This window comes from Chrysochloris asiatica, unplaced genomic scaffold (genome assembly GCF_000296735.1).
Source record: "Chrysochloris asiatica unplaced genomic scaffold, ChrAsi1.0 scaffold00165, whole genome shotgun sequence".
Classification (NCBI taxonomy): domain Eukaryota; kingdom Metazoa; phylum Chordata; class Mammalia; order Afrosoricida; family Chrysochloridae; genus Chrysochloris; species Chrysochloris asiatica.
The window spans coordinates 1,159,852-1,173,812 of record NW_006408683.1 but is presented as its reverse complement, the minus strand read 5'-3'; the positions used below and the strand labels follow the sequence as shown (position 1 = coordinate 1,173,812).

The 13,961-nt window shown below is 36.4% G+C and overlaps 1 protein-coding gene across 3 annotated transcripts in view; it reads left to right on the top strand.

Moving 5' to 3' along the window:
* CDC42BPA (CDC42 binding protein kinase alpha (DMPK-like)) overlaps positions 1 to 13,961 on the top strand; it is a 628,044-nt gene that overhangs the window by 592,096 nt on the left and 21,987 nt on the right. For all 3 annotated transcript variants that reach the window (XM_006871264.1, XM_006871263.1, XM_006871265.1), the window contains 5 exons: positions 2,785 to 3,001; positions 4,011 to 4,073; positions 5,324 to 5,917; positions 7,827 to 7,924; positions 10,872 to 10,956. In XM_006871264.1, the coding sequence (XP_006871326.1) occupies positions 2,785 to 3,001; positions 4,011 to 4,073; positions 5,324 to 5,917; positions 7,827 to 7,924; positions 10,872 to 10,956 (1,057 nt within the window). The remainder of the gene's footprint in view (positions 1 to 2,784; positions 3,002 to 4,010; positions 4,074 to 5,323; positions 5,918 to 7,826; positions 7,925 to 10,871; positions 10,957 to 13,961) is intronic.

Sequence of the window (13,961 nt, the reverse complement as noted above, 5' to 3'; positions counted from 1 at the left end):
ACATTGAGATGCAATCCATACCGAAGGCTGTGCTCTTTGATCTTCATCAGTAAATGTTTTAAGTCCTCTTCACTTTCAGCAAGCAAGGCTGTATCATCTGCATATCGCAGGTTGTTAATGAGTCTTTCTCCAATCCTGATGCCACGGTTTTCTTCATATAACCCAGCACCTCGGATTATTTGCTTAGCATACAGGTTGAATAAGTATGGTGAGAAACCACAACCCTGTCACACACCTTTCCTAATTTTAAACCATTCAGTGTTCCCATGTTCTGTTTGAACAACTGCCTCTTGGTCCATGTACAGATTCCTCATAAGTACAATTCAAGAGTATTCATACTTCTCAATGTTGTCTATAGCTTGTCATGATCCACACAATCGAAAGCCTTTGTATAGTCAATAAAGCACAGGTAAACATCTTTCTGATATTCTCTGCTTTCAGCCAAGATCCATCGGACATCCTTGTTCCACAGCCTTTTCTGAATCCGGCTTGAACCTCTGGCAGTTCTCTGTCAATGTATGCTTGCAACCGTTCCTATATTACCTTTAGTAAAACTTAACTCACATAGGATATCAAAGATATTGTCCAATGATTTCCACATTCCATTGAGTCACCTCTCTTTGGAATGGCCACAAATACTTCCAAATAGTCGTCTAATCAGTTGGCCAGATAGTTTTCTTCCAAATTTCTTGGCATAGATTAGTGACCAGCATCCAATGCCACCTCACTTTCTTGAAAGATTTCAATTTTTATTCCATCAATTCCTGGTGCCTTGTTCTTTGCCAATTCCTTCAGTGCATGGACTTCTTCCTTTAGTATCATTGACTCTTGATCATATGATACCTCTTGAAATGCTTGAACATTAACCGTTTCCTTTTGGTACAGTGTCTCTGTGGTGGTGCAATGTAATGTGGAAATCATCAAGCAAAATAATTACTATCATATGCAAGTAATATTTTGCTTAAAATAATTCAAAAATGGTTGTAGCATTACATTAACAAGGAGCTTCCAAAATTTCAAGCCGGATGTGGAATGAGGATATCATTGCTAATGTCAGATGGATCTTGGCTAAAAGAGAACACCAGAAGGATGTTTACTTGTGTTTTATTGACATTGTAAAGGCATCAACTGTGTGGATCATAACAAACTATGGATAACCTTACAAAGAATGGAAATTACAGAACACTTAATTTTTCTCAAGAGGCAGTCATTGAATGGTGTGCCACCAGGGTTGTATCCTTTCATCATACTTATTCAATCTGTATGCTGAGCAAATAATCCAAGAAGCTGGATTATATGAAGAAGAACATGACATTAGGATTGGAGGAACACTCATTAACAACCTCTGATATGCAGATGACACAACCTTGCTTGCTAGAAGCAAAGAAGATTTGAAATATTTACTAATGGAGATTTAAAACTACAGCCTTCAATATGGATTGAACCTCAATGTAAAGAAAACAAAAATCCTCACAACTAGACCAATAAACAACATCATGATAAACAGAGAAAAGACTGATGTCAAAGACTTCATTTTGCTTGGATCCACTGTCACTATTTTTGATGTATTGCACATCAAATGATGTATCACACTGAGTCAGTCTGCTGTAAAATACCTCTTTAAAATGCTAAAGAACAAAGATTTCAGTTTGAGAACTAAGGTGCACCTGATCCAAGTCATAGTATTTTTTAATCACCTCATATGAATGTGAAAGTTGGATAATGAATAAAGAAGACCATAGAAGAACTGAAGCATTTGAATTATGATGTTTGTGAAAAAGATTGAATGTGGACTGCCAAAAGAAAAAATAAATCTGTCTTGGAAGAAATAAGAGCAGGCCAGACTACTCCTTAGAAACAAGAATGGTGAGACCTTGTCGCTTGTACTTTGGACATGTTCTTAAGAGGGACCAGGACCAGTCCCTGGAGAAGCAAAAGTGAAGGCTCAGCGAGAAAGAGGCAGACCCTCCAAGGAGGTGGATTGACACAGTAGCAGCAACAGTGGGCTCAAGCATAACAACAAATGTGAGAATGGCAGAAGACCAGGCGGTGTTTCATTCTGTTGGGTATGGGGTCACTGAATCAGAACCAACTCCATGGCACCTAATAACAGCAAACATGGCATAGTGGTCAAGAGAGTAGACACTAGAGCATTAACAGTGTACTAATAGAGAAATATTCTCATGTGTTTTCATATACTTACCGCATCATGAAGGTGTTATAAGGACTAATCGAGTGAATACTTGTAAAGTACCTAGACTTACCTTGTAAGTACTCAGTGCTTAGTACTTAGTAAATGTCAGTTGTTGTTATTTTTGAGGAGCCCTGTTGATATAGTGATTATGCACTCAGATACTAACCAGAAAGTTGGTGGTTTGAACCCACCAGAGCTCCATGGAAGAAAGATGTGGCAGTCTGTTTCTGTAAAAATGACAGCCTAGGAAACCCTATGGAGCAGTTCTGTTCTGTCATGTAGGGTTGCTATGAGTCCAAATCAGTTGGACAGCATTGGGTTTAATGCATTATTTTATTGTTAGTGTTCTGGCATTTTATAGCAAGAAGTGTAAAATGATACTAACATTTAAATGATATCTAGTACCTTTGCTTTATCATGAATTCTAATGCCAAAACTAGTTTTTTTTCTGATTAGAAATAGATAAACTGTTAAAGTATCATTTAATGAATGCTCATTTTGTTGGTGTTTGCTAAGCAAACTAGCTTAGTCATAAAATTAGCATAAAGGGTATATGTTTTCTAATATGAATATTGGTTTAATTGTTCTAGGTCACAGCTTCCCAGTTCTCCGCATCTAATAGCAAGTGTTCAATCCTGATGCTAGCTGATAGTGAGAATGAGAAGAGTAAGTGGGTGGGAGTGCTGAGCGAATTGCACAAGATTTTGAAGAAAAACAAATTCAGAGACCGCTCAGTCTATGTTCCCAAAGAGGCTTATGACAGTACTCTACCCCTCATTAAAACAACACAGGCAGCTGCAATCATAGGTATGATTTTGCATTTCTCATAGTCTCATAAATTGTTTATCAGTCTACTTTGTGACCAAGGGCTTTCTTTCACCTAGGAATCCCAGTATTCAATGTAGTATGTGTCATATCACAGATGCTCAATAAATGTTTACTGAATGAATGAGAACTCTATCAGAACTTTGTCAAGTATCAAAAATAAGCACACTTTCCAAATATTTGTTCTTCTAAAAAGACAGCCATACCAAAGATGAACTAAACTATTTCCCTGCACATGTGACTTAGAGCAGGTTACTTAATTTCAAAGAGCATAAATTTCATATGTAGAACATGGATATGCATATTAATTACCTTCATAAAGTTGTTGACAAGTATTTTGTAACACAGAATGCCTTGCATATGAAATGCCCTCCAGAAATAGTAGTGTCTTTATCTTCAGCTTTAATTTTATCCATGTTCTTATATAAACATCCAACTCTTTTGTTACTTTCTAGTAGATACTGGGAAGTTTAATGAGTAGAGTTCAAATCTATTTGCCTTTCACAATTTTTCCTCCTCTAACAAGAAATGGAACTGGACCCAAAGTACTAACATGCTGCTAAGTTCTCAATTTTTTCTCCATTCATTGAATAGACATTTAGTTATTTCTATAAGTAAGGTGGATTCCAGGTGTGGTGCTGTGGGCTAATGCGCCAGACTGCAAAGCCGTTTGAACTGCAAGGTTGGTGGTTCAAGCTCACCAGCCACTCCTCAGAAACCCTATACAGGGTCGCTGTGGGTCGGAATCAACTTGATGGCACTTAACAACAACAACATAAGTAAGGTTTAGTTTCTAATGATTATTCTGTTAAAAATGACATGAGTGATAATATTTGCCACTGTATTCTAAAGGAAATTTAATTGTGCAAATTATTATTTTTTTATGTTTCTTGCACCAAATTCCCTTTACTAATAACTTATATCTGCTTTATGTCTTTAACTTTATGCAGTGTTTACTAGTAAAAATGTCTCATTTTTATGTCTTAAATAGATCATGAAAGAATAGCTCTGGGAAATGAAGAAGGATTATTTGTTGTGCATGTCACCAAAGATGGTAAGAAAAAAACATAATTTAAAATAACTTTAAACCATATGTTCTTTTAAAATGCTAGACTTGGCTTTTCTTTAGGTGACATTTTCCAGTTCCAATTTGCTGTGTTTATAAGTCAAAAGACCTTTCTTTTTTCATTTCCGTAATCCCCTTGAGTTCTAAAATGTCAAGCGCTTAGTGTTTCTTAGGCCATTTTATGTAACAATTCTATTATATGGGCTTTAATTACATTCCTAAGGAGCTCTAGTAGTATAGTGGTTACGAGTCGGGCTGCTAACCTCAGGGTCAGCAGTTCGAAACTACCAGCTGTTTTGAGGGAGGAAGAGGAGGCTTTCTGAGCCTGTAAAGATTTACAGCCTCAGAAACCCTGTACGGGATCGCTATGAGTCGGAACCGACTTCACGGCACATAACAACAACAACAACAGCAATTACATTCCTAAACATGGTACATGAAAGAAAAACAACTTGCTTTTCCCATTGTTCTATTAGTACTTTATTAGTAAAGTAGAGATAACACCATTCAAATGTGTGTGTTGTTTATTTTTCCACACAGTTCAGCACAACGGATTTTTTCTAGAGAGAAATTAAATACTGGGAGAAATAATGAGGAACCAATTTAATTTAACACTCTTGTATGCAGTGTTCTGAGTTCTATCCTTTGTATCAGCTTAGATCACGGTAATACAATGCATTTAAACTACATTAGTTTGTTATTCACAGAAATACCTTCAGTAAAATATGAGTTACTCAATTACTCAATTTTTTCAAAGGAAAGTTTTTTTGAAGTTCCCTAGAATTCAGTGACATCAAAAAGATTTTTCTTAAAGATTTGGAATGCTTTATCAGATAAGAATTTTTTGTTTCAGATGCCAGAAACCTCTGCTAAATTTAGTTCCTTATTATAGCCATTGTTTTATATTTTATAGTAGATTTAATTATCTTCCCTTTTCTCGTAGTAAGTGTTGGACTGCTAACTACAAGGTCAGCAGTTCAAATCCACCAGCTGTGCTGTGGGAGAAAGATTTACAGTCTCAGAGCAGTTCTAGTCTGTCCTACAGGGTCACTGTGAGTTGGAATTGACTCATTAGCAGTGGGTTTGCTGTTTTGGGTTTTTTCTGTATATTGTTTATACGCTCTTATGTGTGTGTATATCTTTACTATAAGCCAATGTATTGTTTTGTATACAATTGAGATATAATAATGTTAATAAATAAAACATTTTGCATTTGATTTATTGATATTTTTATGTAGAAATTGTTAGAGTTGGTGACAATAAGAAGATTCATCAGATTGAACTCATTCCAAGTGATCAGCTTGTTGCTGTGATCTCAGGACGAAATCGTCATGTACGACTTTTTCCCATGTCAGCTTTGGATGGTAGGGAGACTGATTTTTACAAACTAACAGAAACTAAAGGGTGTCAAGCCATAACTTCTGGAAAGGTACGTCATGGAGCTCTTACATGCCTGTGTGTGGCTATGAAAAGGCAAGTCCTCTGTTATGAACTATTTCAGAGCAAGACCCGTCACAGAAAATTTAAGGAAATTCAAGTGCCGTATAATGTCCAGTGGATGACCATCTTCAGTGAACAACTCTGTGTGGGATTCCAGTCAGGATTTCTAAGATACCCCTTGAATGGAGAAGGAAGCCCATTCAGTATGCTGCATTCAAATGACCACACCCTTTCATTTATTGCACATCAACCCACGGATGCTATTTGCGCAGTTGAGATCTCAAGTAAAGAATATCTGCTGTGTTTTAGCAGCATTGGGATATACACTGACTGCCAGGGCCGAAGATCTAGGCAGCAAGAATTGATGTGGCCAGCAAATCCTTCCTCTTGTTGTAAGACTCTCTTACTTTTGGCTGTCTTATCTTTCTGTCTGTTTCCTTCCACTTAATGTATTAAATGTAGCCATTGTTGATAACAAGGTATTTTTTTTAAGGCCATCATTTGGTTTTTCCTAAATATTCATTCTGTCATTTATGTAGAATAACCATAGTGTACTTAGGCCTACACCAACAGGCACCACATTGACTTGCACATAGAAAGCTACTCTTTCTATGGAACATTTTATATAGATGGATTTTTAATCTATATTTTATTGTGAAATAGCCCAGTTGTCTTTTGGTGTCCCAAAATACAGTGCTTACTATTGTTAATAACTCATAAGACCTATTCTATAGAAAGTAGTTAAGTGAATTATTTAATCAGTTAGATAAAGGTGTAATATAGTATTTATAAGAAATGTTTTTTAGTTTTATATTTTTACCTGGTGGCAGTTATGTGCCGTGGAGTTGGAACCGACTCATAGCGACCCTGTACAGGGTTTCCGAGGCTGTAAATCTTTACGGGAGCAGAAAACCTCATCTTTCTCCCGTGGAACAGCTAGTAGTTTCGAACTGCTGACCTTAAGATTCGCAGCCCAATTCATAACCACTACACTTTACCTAGGCAGGTAGAAATTTAAAACTGCTTGTTTCATTTTTTTAAGAAACGTTCAAATGCTAGTAAATTATTGACTACTATTACATGTGTGAGGCATAGCATTGAACAACATAGAAATAGTCTTGCCTTCACAGAGCACACTGTGCAATAGAGAAGATTCACGATAAGACAAAGCAGTTGCAGTAGAATCTAAGTGTTGTGATAGCAGGGGTACAGAGTTCATAGAAATAATCATCCAAAATGTTTGAGTTTTAGTGGAAGAAACTTGAACACATTTAAATGCTCAGGTTTCGGGAAGAACCACTAGGGAACTCCCCGAGGACAAAACTGAGTGTAGAGGATATAATAGGAAGTAGAACAAGAAGGCTAGATCGGGTAGAACTCAGGGCACACCTGTAACAAGATAGGAGGACTGATGAGTATGGGTGCAGTCCAGTTAAAGGTTTGGTGAAGAAAGTATAAGAGTGTGATGCATGCTTACTACAGAAAAATGAGGAAATCTAGATTAAAATAACAAAGGAACAATATTCTTCCTCCCACCCATCCTGACTTAACTATTCTTAATATTTTGTTTCTTCTGAAATACATGCTGTTACCTATGGCATCATACGTAGAACAAATGCTGTTTTGTGTAATCTAGTCCTGGTGTGGCACTGCAGCATAAGCATGGACCACAAGGTCGGTGGTTGGAACTCACTAGCTGCTCTTTGGAATACCCATAGAGTTACTATATGTCAGAACCGACTCAATGGCACTTAACAGCAACAAGAGTTGGATAATTTGCAGTTTAGACTTTTATATGGAATAAGAGCTGAATCATCTGGCTTTTATGAATAGCTCTGCTAATAACTTAGTTTGTGACCTTAGTTTAGGTAAATAATTTATTCTCTCTTTGCTTATGTCACAATTAATATTCTTTCTCAAATGACTATATTATTGAGCATCTGCCTATGCATATTATCTTATATTCATAACTGACACTAGAACTTTTCCATAAAGATGTCTCTGCTTTGTAACTGTAATGAAATGCCACTATAGAACTAATTTTTAATATTAAACCCTTGATAATTATGGAAACTTCATGTATTATAATGTTTATATAATCTGATCCATAGTATGTCAATTCATTTATAATTCATACTCTGTGTACTTCAAAAATATTTTAATGTGGCTGCTATATGATATCAAAAGATTTATGTGATATTCCACTCTACAATTATTTAACAAAGATTTTTTTTTTTTTTTATGCTTAGGATTAAACAGTTAAAGTAATTACAAAGCTGTTTTCTCTGTCCCTTCTCCCAGGTTACAACGCACCATATCTCTCAGTGTATAGTGAAAATGCGGTTGATGTTTTTGATGTGAACTCCATGGAATGGATTCAAACTCTCCCTCTCAAAAAGGTCATTTAACATTAAAACACAGCTAAACAAACTTATAAGCATGGCAGTGAAAAACTAACATGACTGTCTAGCTATTTTCAGTATTTTAATGTTTTCTGGCATATGATTTGGTAATTTTGGACTTAGAGCATGAAATAAATCCTGGTAGCATAGTGGATTATGAGCTGGAATGCTAACCTTCAAAGTCAGCAGTTCGAATCTACCAGTCAGTCCATGGGAGAGATATTTACAGCCTCAGAAACCCTTATACAGGGTCACTATGAGTCAGCTCATAACCACCACCACCAAGAGTAAGAAAAAAGAAATAATGGGAACAAAAATAAAACTTTTTATTATGTTTTATTTATATTATATTATCTTTTAATTCCATTTTCCATTAACTTTTCAAAATCCCTCATATTTAATATTATTATATCTGCATTATATTAGCTTTGTTGTATGACGTATGATTGTTTTTATAACAAACAGCTAGGGTGTATCTTACAACCCATAATGTATGTGTTATGTTCTATATATGGTTTAAGGAGTTATGAGATAATATATTATTGTTATTAATTATAACTGTTTTTCACAAATTGGTATGCAATTTTTAATACTATGAGGACAGAATTCATAGGCTAAAAAAGTGATTACACTTAGAACCAGAGCTATGTTTAAGTGCCTTCTGATTTAAGAATGTTTCACATATTCTTAAGAAAATAGAATATGAGTATTTGCCTTTAATATTTTCTTATGTTTTCATAACACACAGAGGGTTTTTGCAAGTTTAGAACTGCTGTTTTACAAGAAGAAGAACATAGTGTCTGACAGATGTGTCCCTTATCAGCATGTATTAGTGGAAGGATCAGGGTGAAAGAAAGTAGCCATGATCATCACATCTCAAGTACTTCCCCATTTGCAAACCCCATCAGCTGTGAAAAAAGCTTTTGTAAATACTGCCTGCCACATTACCTAAAGCAGTTAGGATATTCTTCTCTGATTTCAAAGTCTGATCAGGTTGCAATTTTCTGTTTTATTTTTATTATATAATTTGGGGACTATATGTAAGAGAGAATGAATATATATGACACTTAATGATGCATAACAATAACCTGCTCACTTTTGAACCCACCTCCTAACTTCAAAACCAGAACATTGCCCATAGCACTGCATCTACCTGTATACTTTTTCCCTTACTCCATACCCCGACCTCTTCTCATTCCCTTGGTTTTCTCAAGTTACACTTTTTGTATATTTAAAAATTCCTAAACAATATATTGTTCAATTTTGTTTGTTTGGGGCTTTGTAAAAATGTTTTGTTGTATGTCATCTTTTATCTGGTGTTCTTCATTCATTTGCTGTGTTTTCAACATACATTCATGGTACTTTGTTGTTGTTGTTAAGTGCAGTTGAGTTCATTTCAACTCATAGTAACCGTAGGGTTTCCAAAGAGTGACTGGTGGGTTTGAACTACCAACATTGTGCTTATCCTGAAGCACTACACCAGGACGCCTCAATATTACTACATGTACTATAATATGACTTTCATTACAATAAAATACTCTGTTAGGCAAACATCTTAATTTACTTACCCATTGTCTGAATGGCAGATATCTGAGCTGTTTCCCAGCATTTTGCTATTGTGAACAATGAATGTACCATAAATATTTCTGCATGTGACTTTTGGCATACATGTTCAGGAGTTTCCTTAGGTCATGCCTAAGAATCATATTGATAGGTCATAGGACATCATTTTACAAGAAAATTATTTGCAAAGTAATTGTACCAATTGACACTCCTACCAACATATATTACTGATTCACGTTTTTTAAAAATGCCATCAAATTGACTCCAACTCCCAGCAAACCTGTGCATGAGAGTACAACTGTGCTCCTTAGGGGATGGTTTTTCCAGAAGTTGATCACCAAGCCTGTCTTCTAAGGAGCCTCTGGGTAGACTTAAACTTCCAACCTTTCAGTTAGTAATAAATGCATTAACATTAACTACCCAAGGATTCAATTCCATCAGACTTCTTAGATTTTGTGAATGGTTATAAATTGTACCTTACTAAGATGTTGATTTGCGTTTTCTCAATTTTCTATGCTTATTTATCATTCATATTTCCTCTCTCAGGAAATGCCTGATCATTTCTTTTATGTATTTTTTTTATTGGATTGGCCATTTTTCCCTTATTCACTTTTTGGAATTCTTGATGTGCCATGGATATTGGATAATGCATGCATTAAGGCTTTTTCTGTGTTTGTTTTCCGTCTGTTCATCTTTTCAGGTGTCTTTTGCTGAACAGAAGTTATTAGTTTTAATGTAGTTCAATGTGTCCTTCTTATCCTTTTGGATAGTTTAGTGTCTCTTGTCTAAGAAATTTCTCCTATCTGAAGGTTATAAAGATATAACCTATTTTCTTCCAAAAATTATAAAGTTTTGCAACCATTTATGTCTTTAGTCTATCTGAAATTGAGTGTGTGTATATGATGGGAACTAGGGAATCCAGTTTCATCTGTTTCCGTATGAATAACTACCATCACCATTCATTGGCAGCCCCTCCTTTCCCCTGTGACCTGTAATTTCACCTACCACCCACCTAGTATGTGGTTTAGATTTTGGTAATAAGAATTCATAAAGCAAGTGTATGGATATAATTTTAATATATCTAGTCACTAGTAGCTTTTAAAAAGTCAAATGTAAGATTTAAATATATTTCTACTTAGTACTTCTTTTTTTTTTTGGCTTATTCTCTTAAAATGTTATTATAATTTTGTGTAAGTTAGATAGTTTCATAAGTTTCCAGTAACAAATTAATACTAGTTTTTGTTGTTCACTTTCTTCTAGGGCTGTATTTTGAAGCAGAATGACAAATGAAAGGATTAAATATTGTACAGCTTATTAATAGATCAAAAACTTTATGGCTAGTTTTTTTAACTTGAAATATTAATTGTTTTTATTATTTTAGGTTCGACCCTTAAACAGTGAAGGATCATTAAATCTTTTAGGATTGGAGACAATTAGATTAATATATTTCAAAAATAAGATGGCAGGTAAGAAAACACACATATTAAAAGGACAGCATCAATGGAAATATTCTAAATTTACTGTCCAGGGTACATTATAACAAGTGGTAGAGACCAGATTTAAACTCAGGTGTATCTTACTACAAAGTCTGTGAGCATATTGTTGTATTTAATATAGTAAAATAAACTACTAGAAAAAAACATTCATTCTATTTAAGCTTGCATAGCTTTAATATTTAAAAATATGTCTTTTACTTTAAAAGAAAGGAAAGTATTTTATTCTAGCATAACCTTGTTAATTTTCTGTGGGGTACCGAAGTAAGAAGAGAAAGTATAACTGAATTCATCTCTGTACTTTCAATACTGTTGTTGTTATCAAATGCCATTGAGTTGATTCCGACTCATAGTGTCCCTGTGTAGGACTTTCTAGGAGGTGCAAGATTGAACTGCCAATCTTGCAGTTAACAGTCCAGTGCTTATTCTACAGTGCCACATCTGGACTCCATGATTGTGGTAATGGTTATGTGCCATAGAGTCATTTCCAACCCATAGCAACACTGCATAGGATTTCCGAGGTTGTAAATCTTTATGGGAACAGAAAGCCTCCACAGGACAGCTGGTAGTTTCGAACTTCTGACCTTAAGATTAACAACCTAATTTGTAACCACTACACTACCAGAGCTCCTTCAAGACTCTATAATGTTGTTGTTAAGTGCCGTCGAGTCAATTCCGACCTGAATAGGGTTTCCAAGGAGTAGCTGGTGACTGCAGTTCAAACAGCTTTACTGTTTGGCGCATTAACCCACAGCGCCACACCAGGACTCCTCAAGACTCTATGGCTGGCTGTGTGCCATGGAGTTGGTTCCGACTCATAGTGACCCTGCATAGGGTTTCTGAGGCTATACATCTTTACGGGAGCAGAAAGCCTCATCTTTCTCCCGTGGAACAGTAGGTAGTTTCGAACTACTGACCTTGCGTTTCACAGCCTGATTCATAACCACTATGCTACCAGAGCTCCTTAGACTTCCTTATAGAGCCTACCAAAATCTGTAGCACTGAAATTCTGAAAACTCATCCAGAATTCTAGATAAGGATTTCAGGAATGTATCTTCTGCCAGTGTGTGTTGTTGTTAAGTGCTGTCCAGTCGATTTCAACCCATAGTGACCCTGTGTAGGGTTTCTGAGGAGCAGCTGGTGAGCTTGAACTGTGGACCTTGCAGTTCAAACAGCTTTTCAGTCTGGCAAATTAACTCATAGCGCCACACCAGGATTCTACCAGTGTATAGGGCTGGGTTATGCATTGGGCTACTAACTGCAAGGTCAGCAGTTCAAATCTGATCAGCCGCTCTGTGGGAGAAAGATGAGATGTTCTACTCCTGTAAAGATTTACAGCCTTGGGAGCCCTGTACAGGGTCACTATGAATCAGAAGTCAACAGCATGCAGCAGCAGCAACGGCAATATACAGAGTCCTGAAGCACAGTGGGTTATGAGTTGGGCAATTAACCCTGCAAGGTAAGTAGTTCAAATCTACCATCTGCTGCATGGGAGAAAGATGAGGTTTTCTGTTCCCATAATGATTTACAGCCTCGGAAAACCCTATACAGGGTCGCTATGAGTTGGAACTGACTCCACAGCATACAGCTAACAAAAAAACAATGGCAACGTGAGAGCAATTAGGAAAGAGTAGAATCACAGGGGTGCCCAGAATCAGCAATGGAAGTGGGAGCATTGGGTGTTACAGAAAAAAAAAGGGCAGCAGGTCGGTGACCATACTCATGCAGTGATACCCCAATCAGGGAGGCTGCCCATGTGTAATTGATTCAGAAAAATACATTTTTTTGCCAGAGCACACCCACTTATAACTAATATTGTTATAATGACTGCTATATAATTTGTTATTGTTACTAGGTGCCATTGAATTAGTTCTGACTCAAAACACAGTTGCTTCTCTGCTTTAGCCCATTGCTGCTGCCACTATGACATTCCATCTCATTGGAGGTTTCCCTCTTTTTCGCTGACCCATTTTACCTAGTATGATGTCCTTCTCCAGGGACTCATCCCTCCTGTTAATATATATGAGCTATGTGAACATAACTCTAAACATAAAGCAGGTAGCATAGCCATGTAACATGTCCTGGAATGCCATTCTCTAAATAAGATAAAGAAAAAGAGCAAAAATAGTGAATAAGTGTCATCATGACTAATTGCAACTGTCACAGATGTAAAGGTAGAAGTTTTGTAATAAAAATGGGGGAGTAGTTAATCTTACAGTCCAGAAACAAAAGGCCCTAGAACCATCAAGGGAGAAGAGTATGAGCAGAATGTGGGACCCTATCCAGAGAAGCAGCAACACCAGAGATGGAGGCAGAAATGGTGATATGGAGCAGCTGAGGACTGTAGACTCATGGAACGAGAGGGACTGATTGCTGGTGGCCAGGAGGCAGGCTTGCAGAATGTGCTCTTTGGTTGTTTAAATTATTATATATTCCTGAGTATATTTGTGTGCCTCTACCCACCCCCCTACAAAAAACAAAAAAAACAAAACAAAAAAAAAAAAACCCAGAGGGAATGGAAGCAAATACTATGGAATGATGATGCACAGAGGAGATTGTAGTCATTGCAATGGAACAATGGTGTAAAGCCAATGTTCTCCCATGTAAACTATCATTCAGTTCACAATAAAAAATAAATTAAAAAGAAAAAGCAAGGCCAATGTTAGAAGATTTAATACCCATAAGGCTGAAATGAGATGAGGGAAAACAGGTGTCAAGAAGCCAAATGGAACTTTAGGGCAAGGCAACAAGTGCCTGGCTGACATACTTACTTATTTATAGGTATTAATAACTGAAACAGGATAAGATGGACATTGGAGTTCTGCATTTTTACAATTAAGTATCAACATCAATATCTTAGGCATTAGTGAGCTGAAATGGACCGGTATTGGCCATTTTGAATCTGACAACCACATGGTTTACTATGCAGGGAATGACAAATTGAAGAGGAATGGTGTTGCGTTCATTGTCAAAAAGAA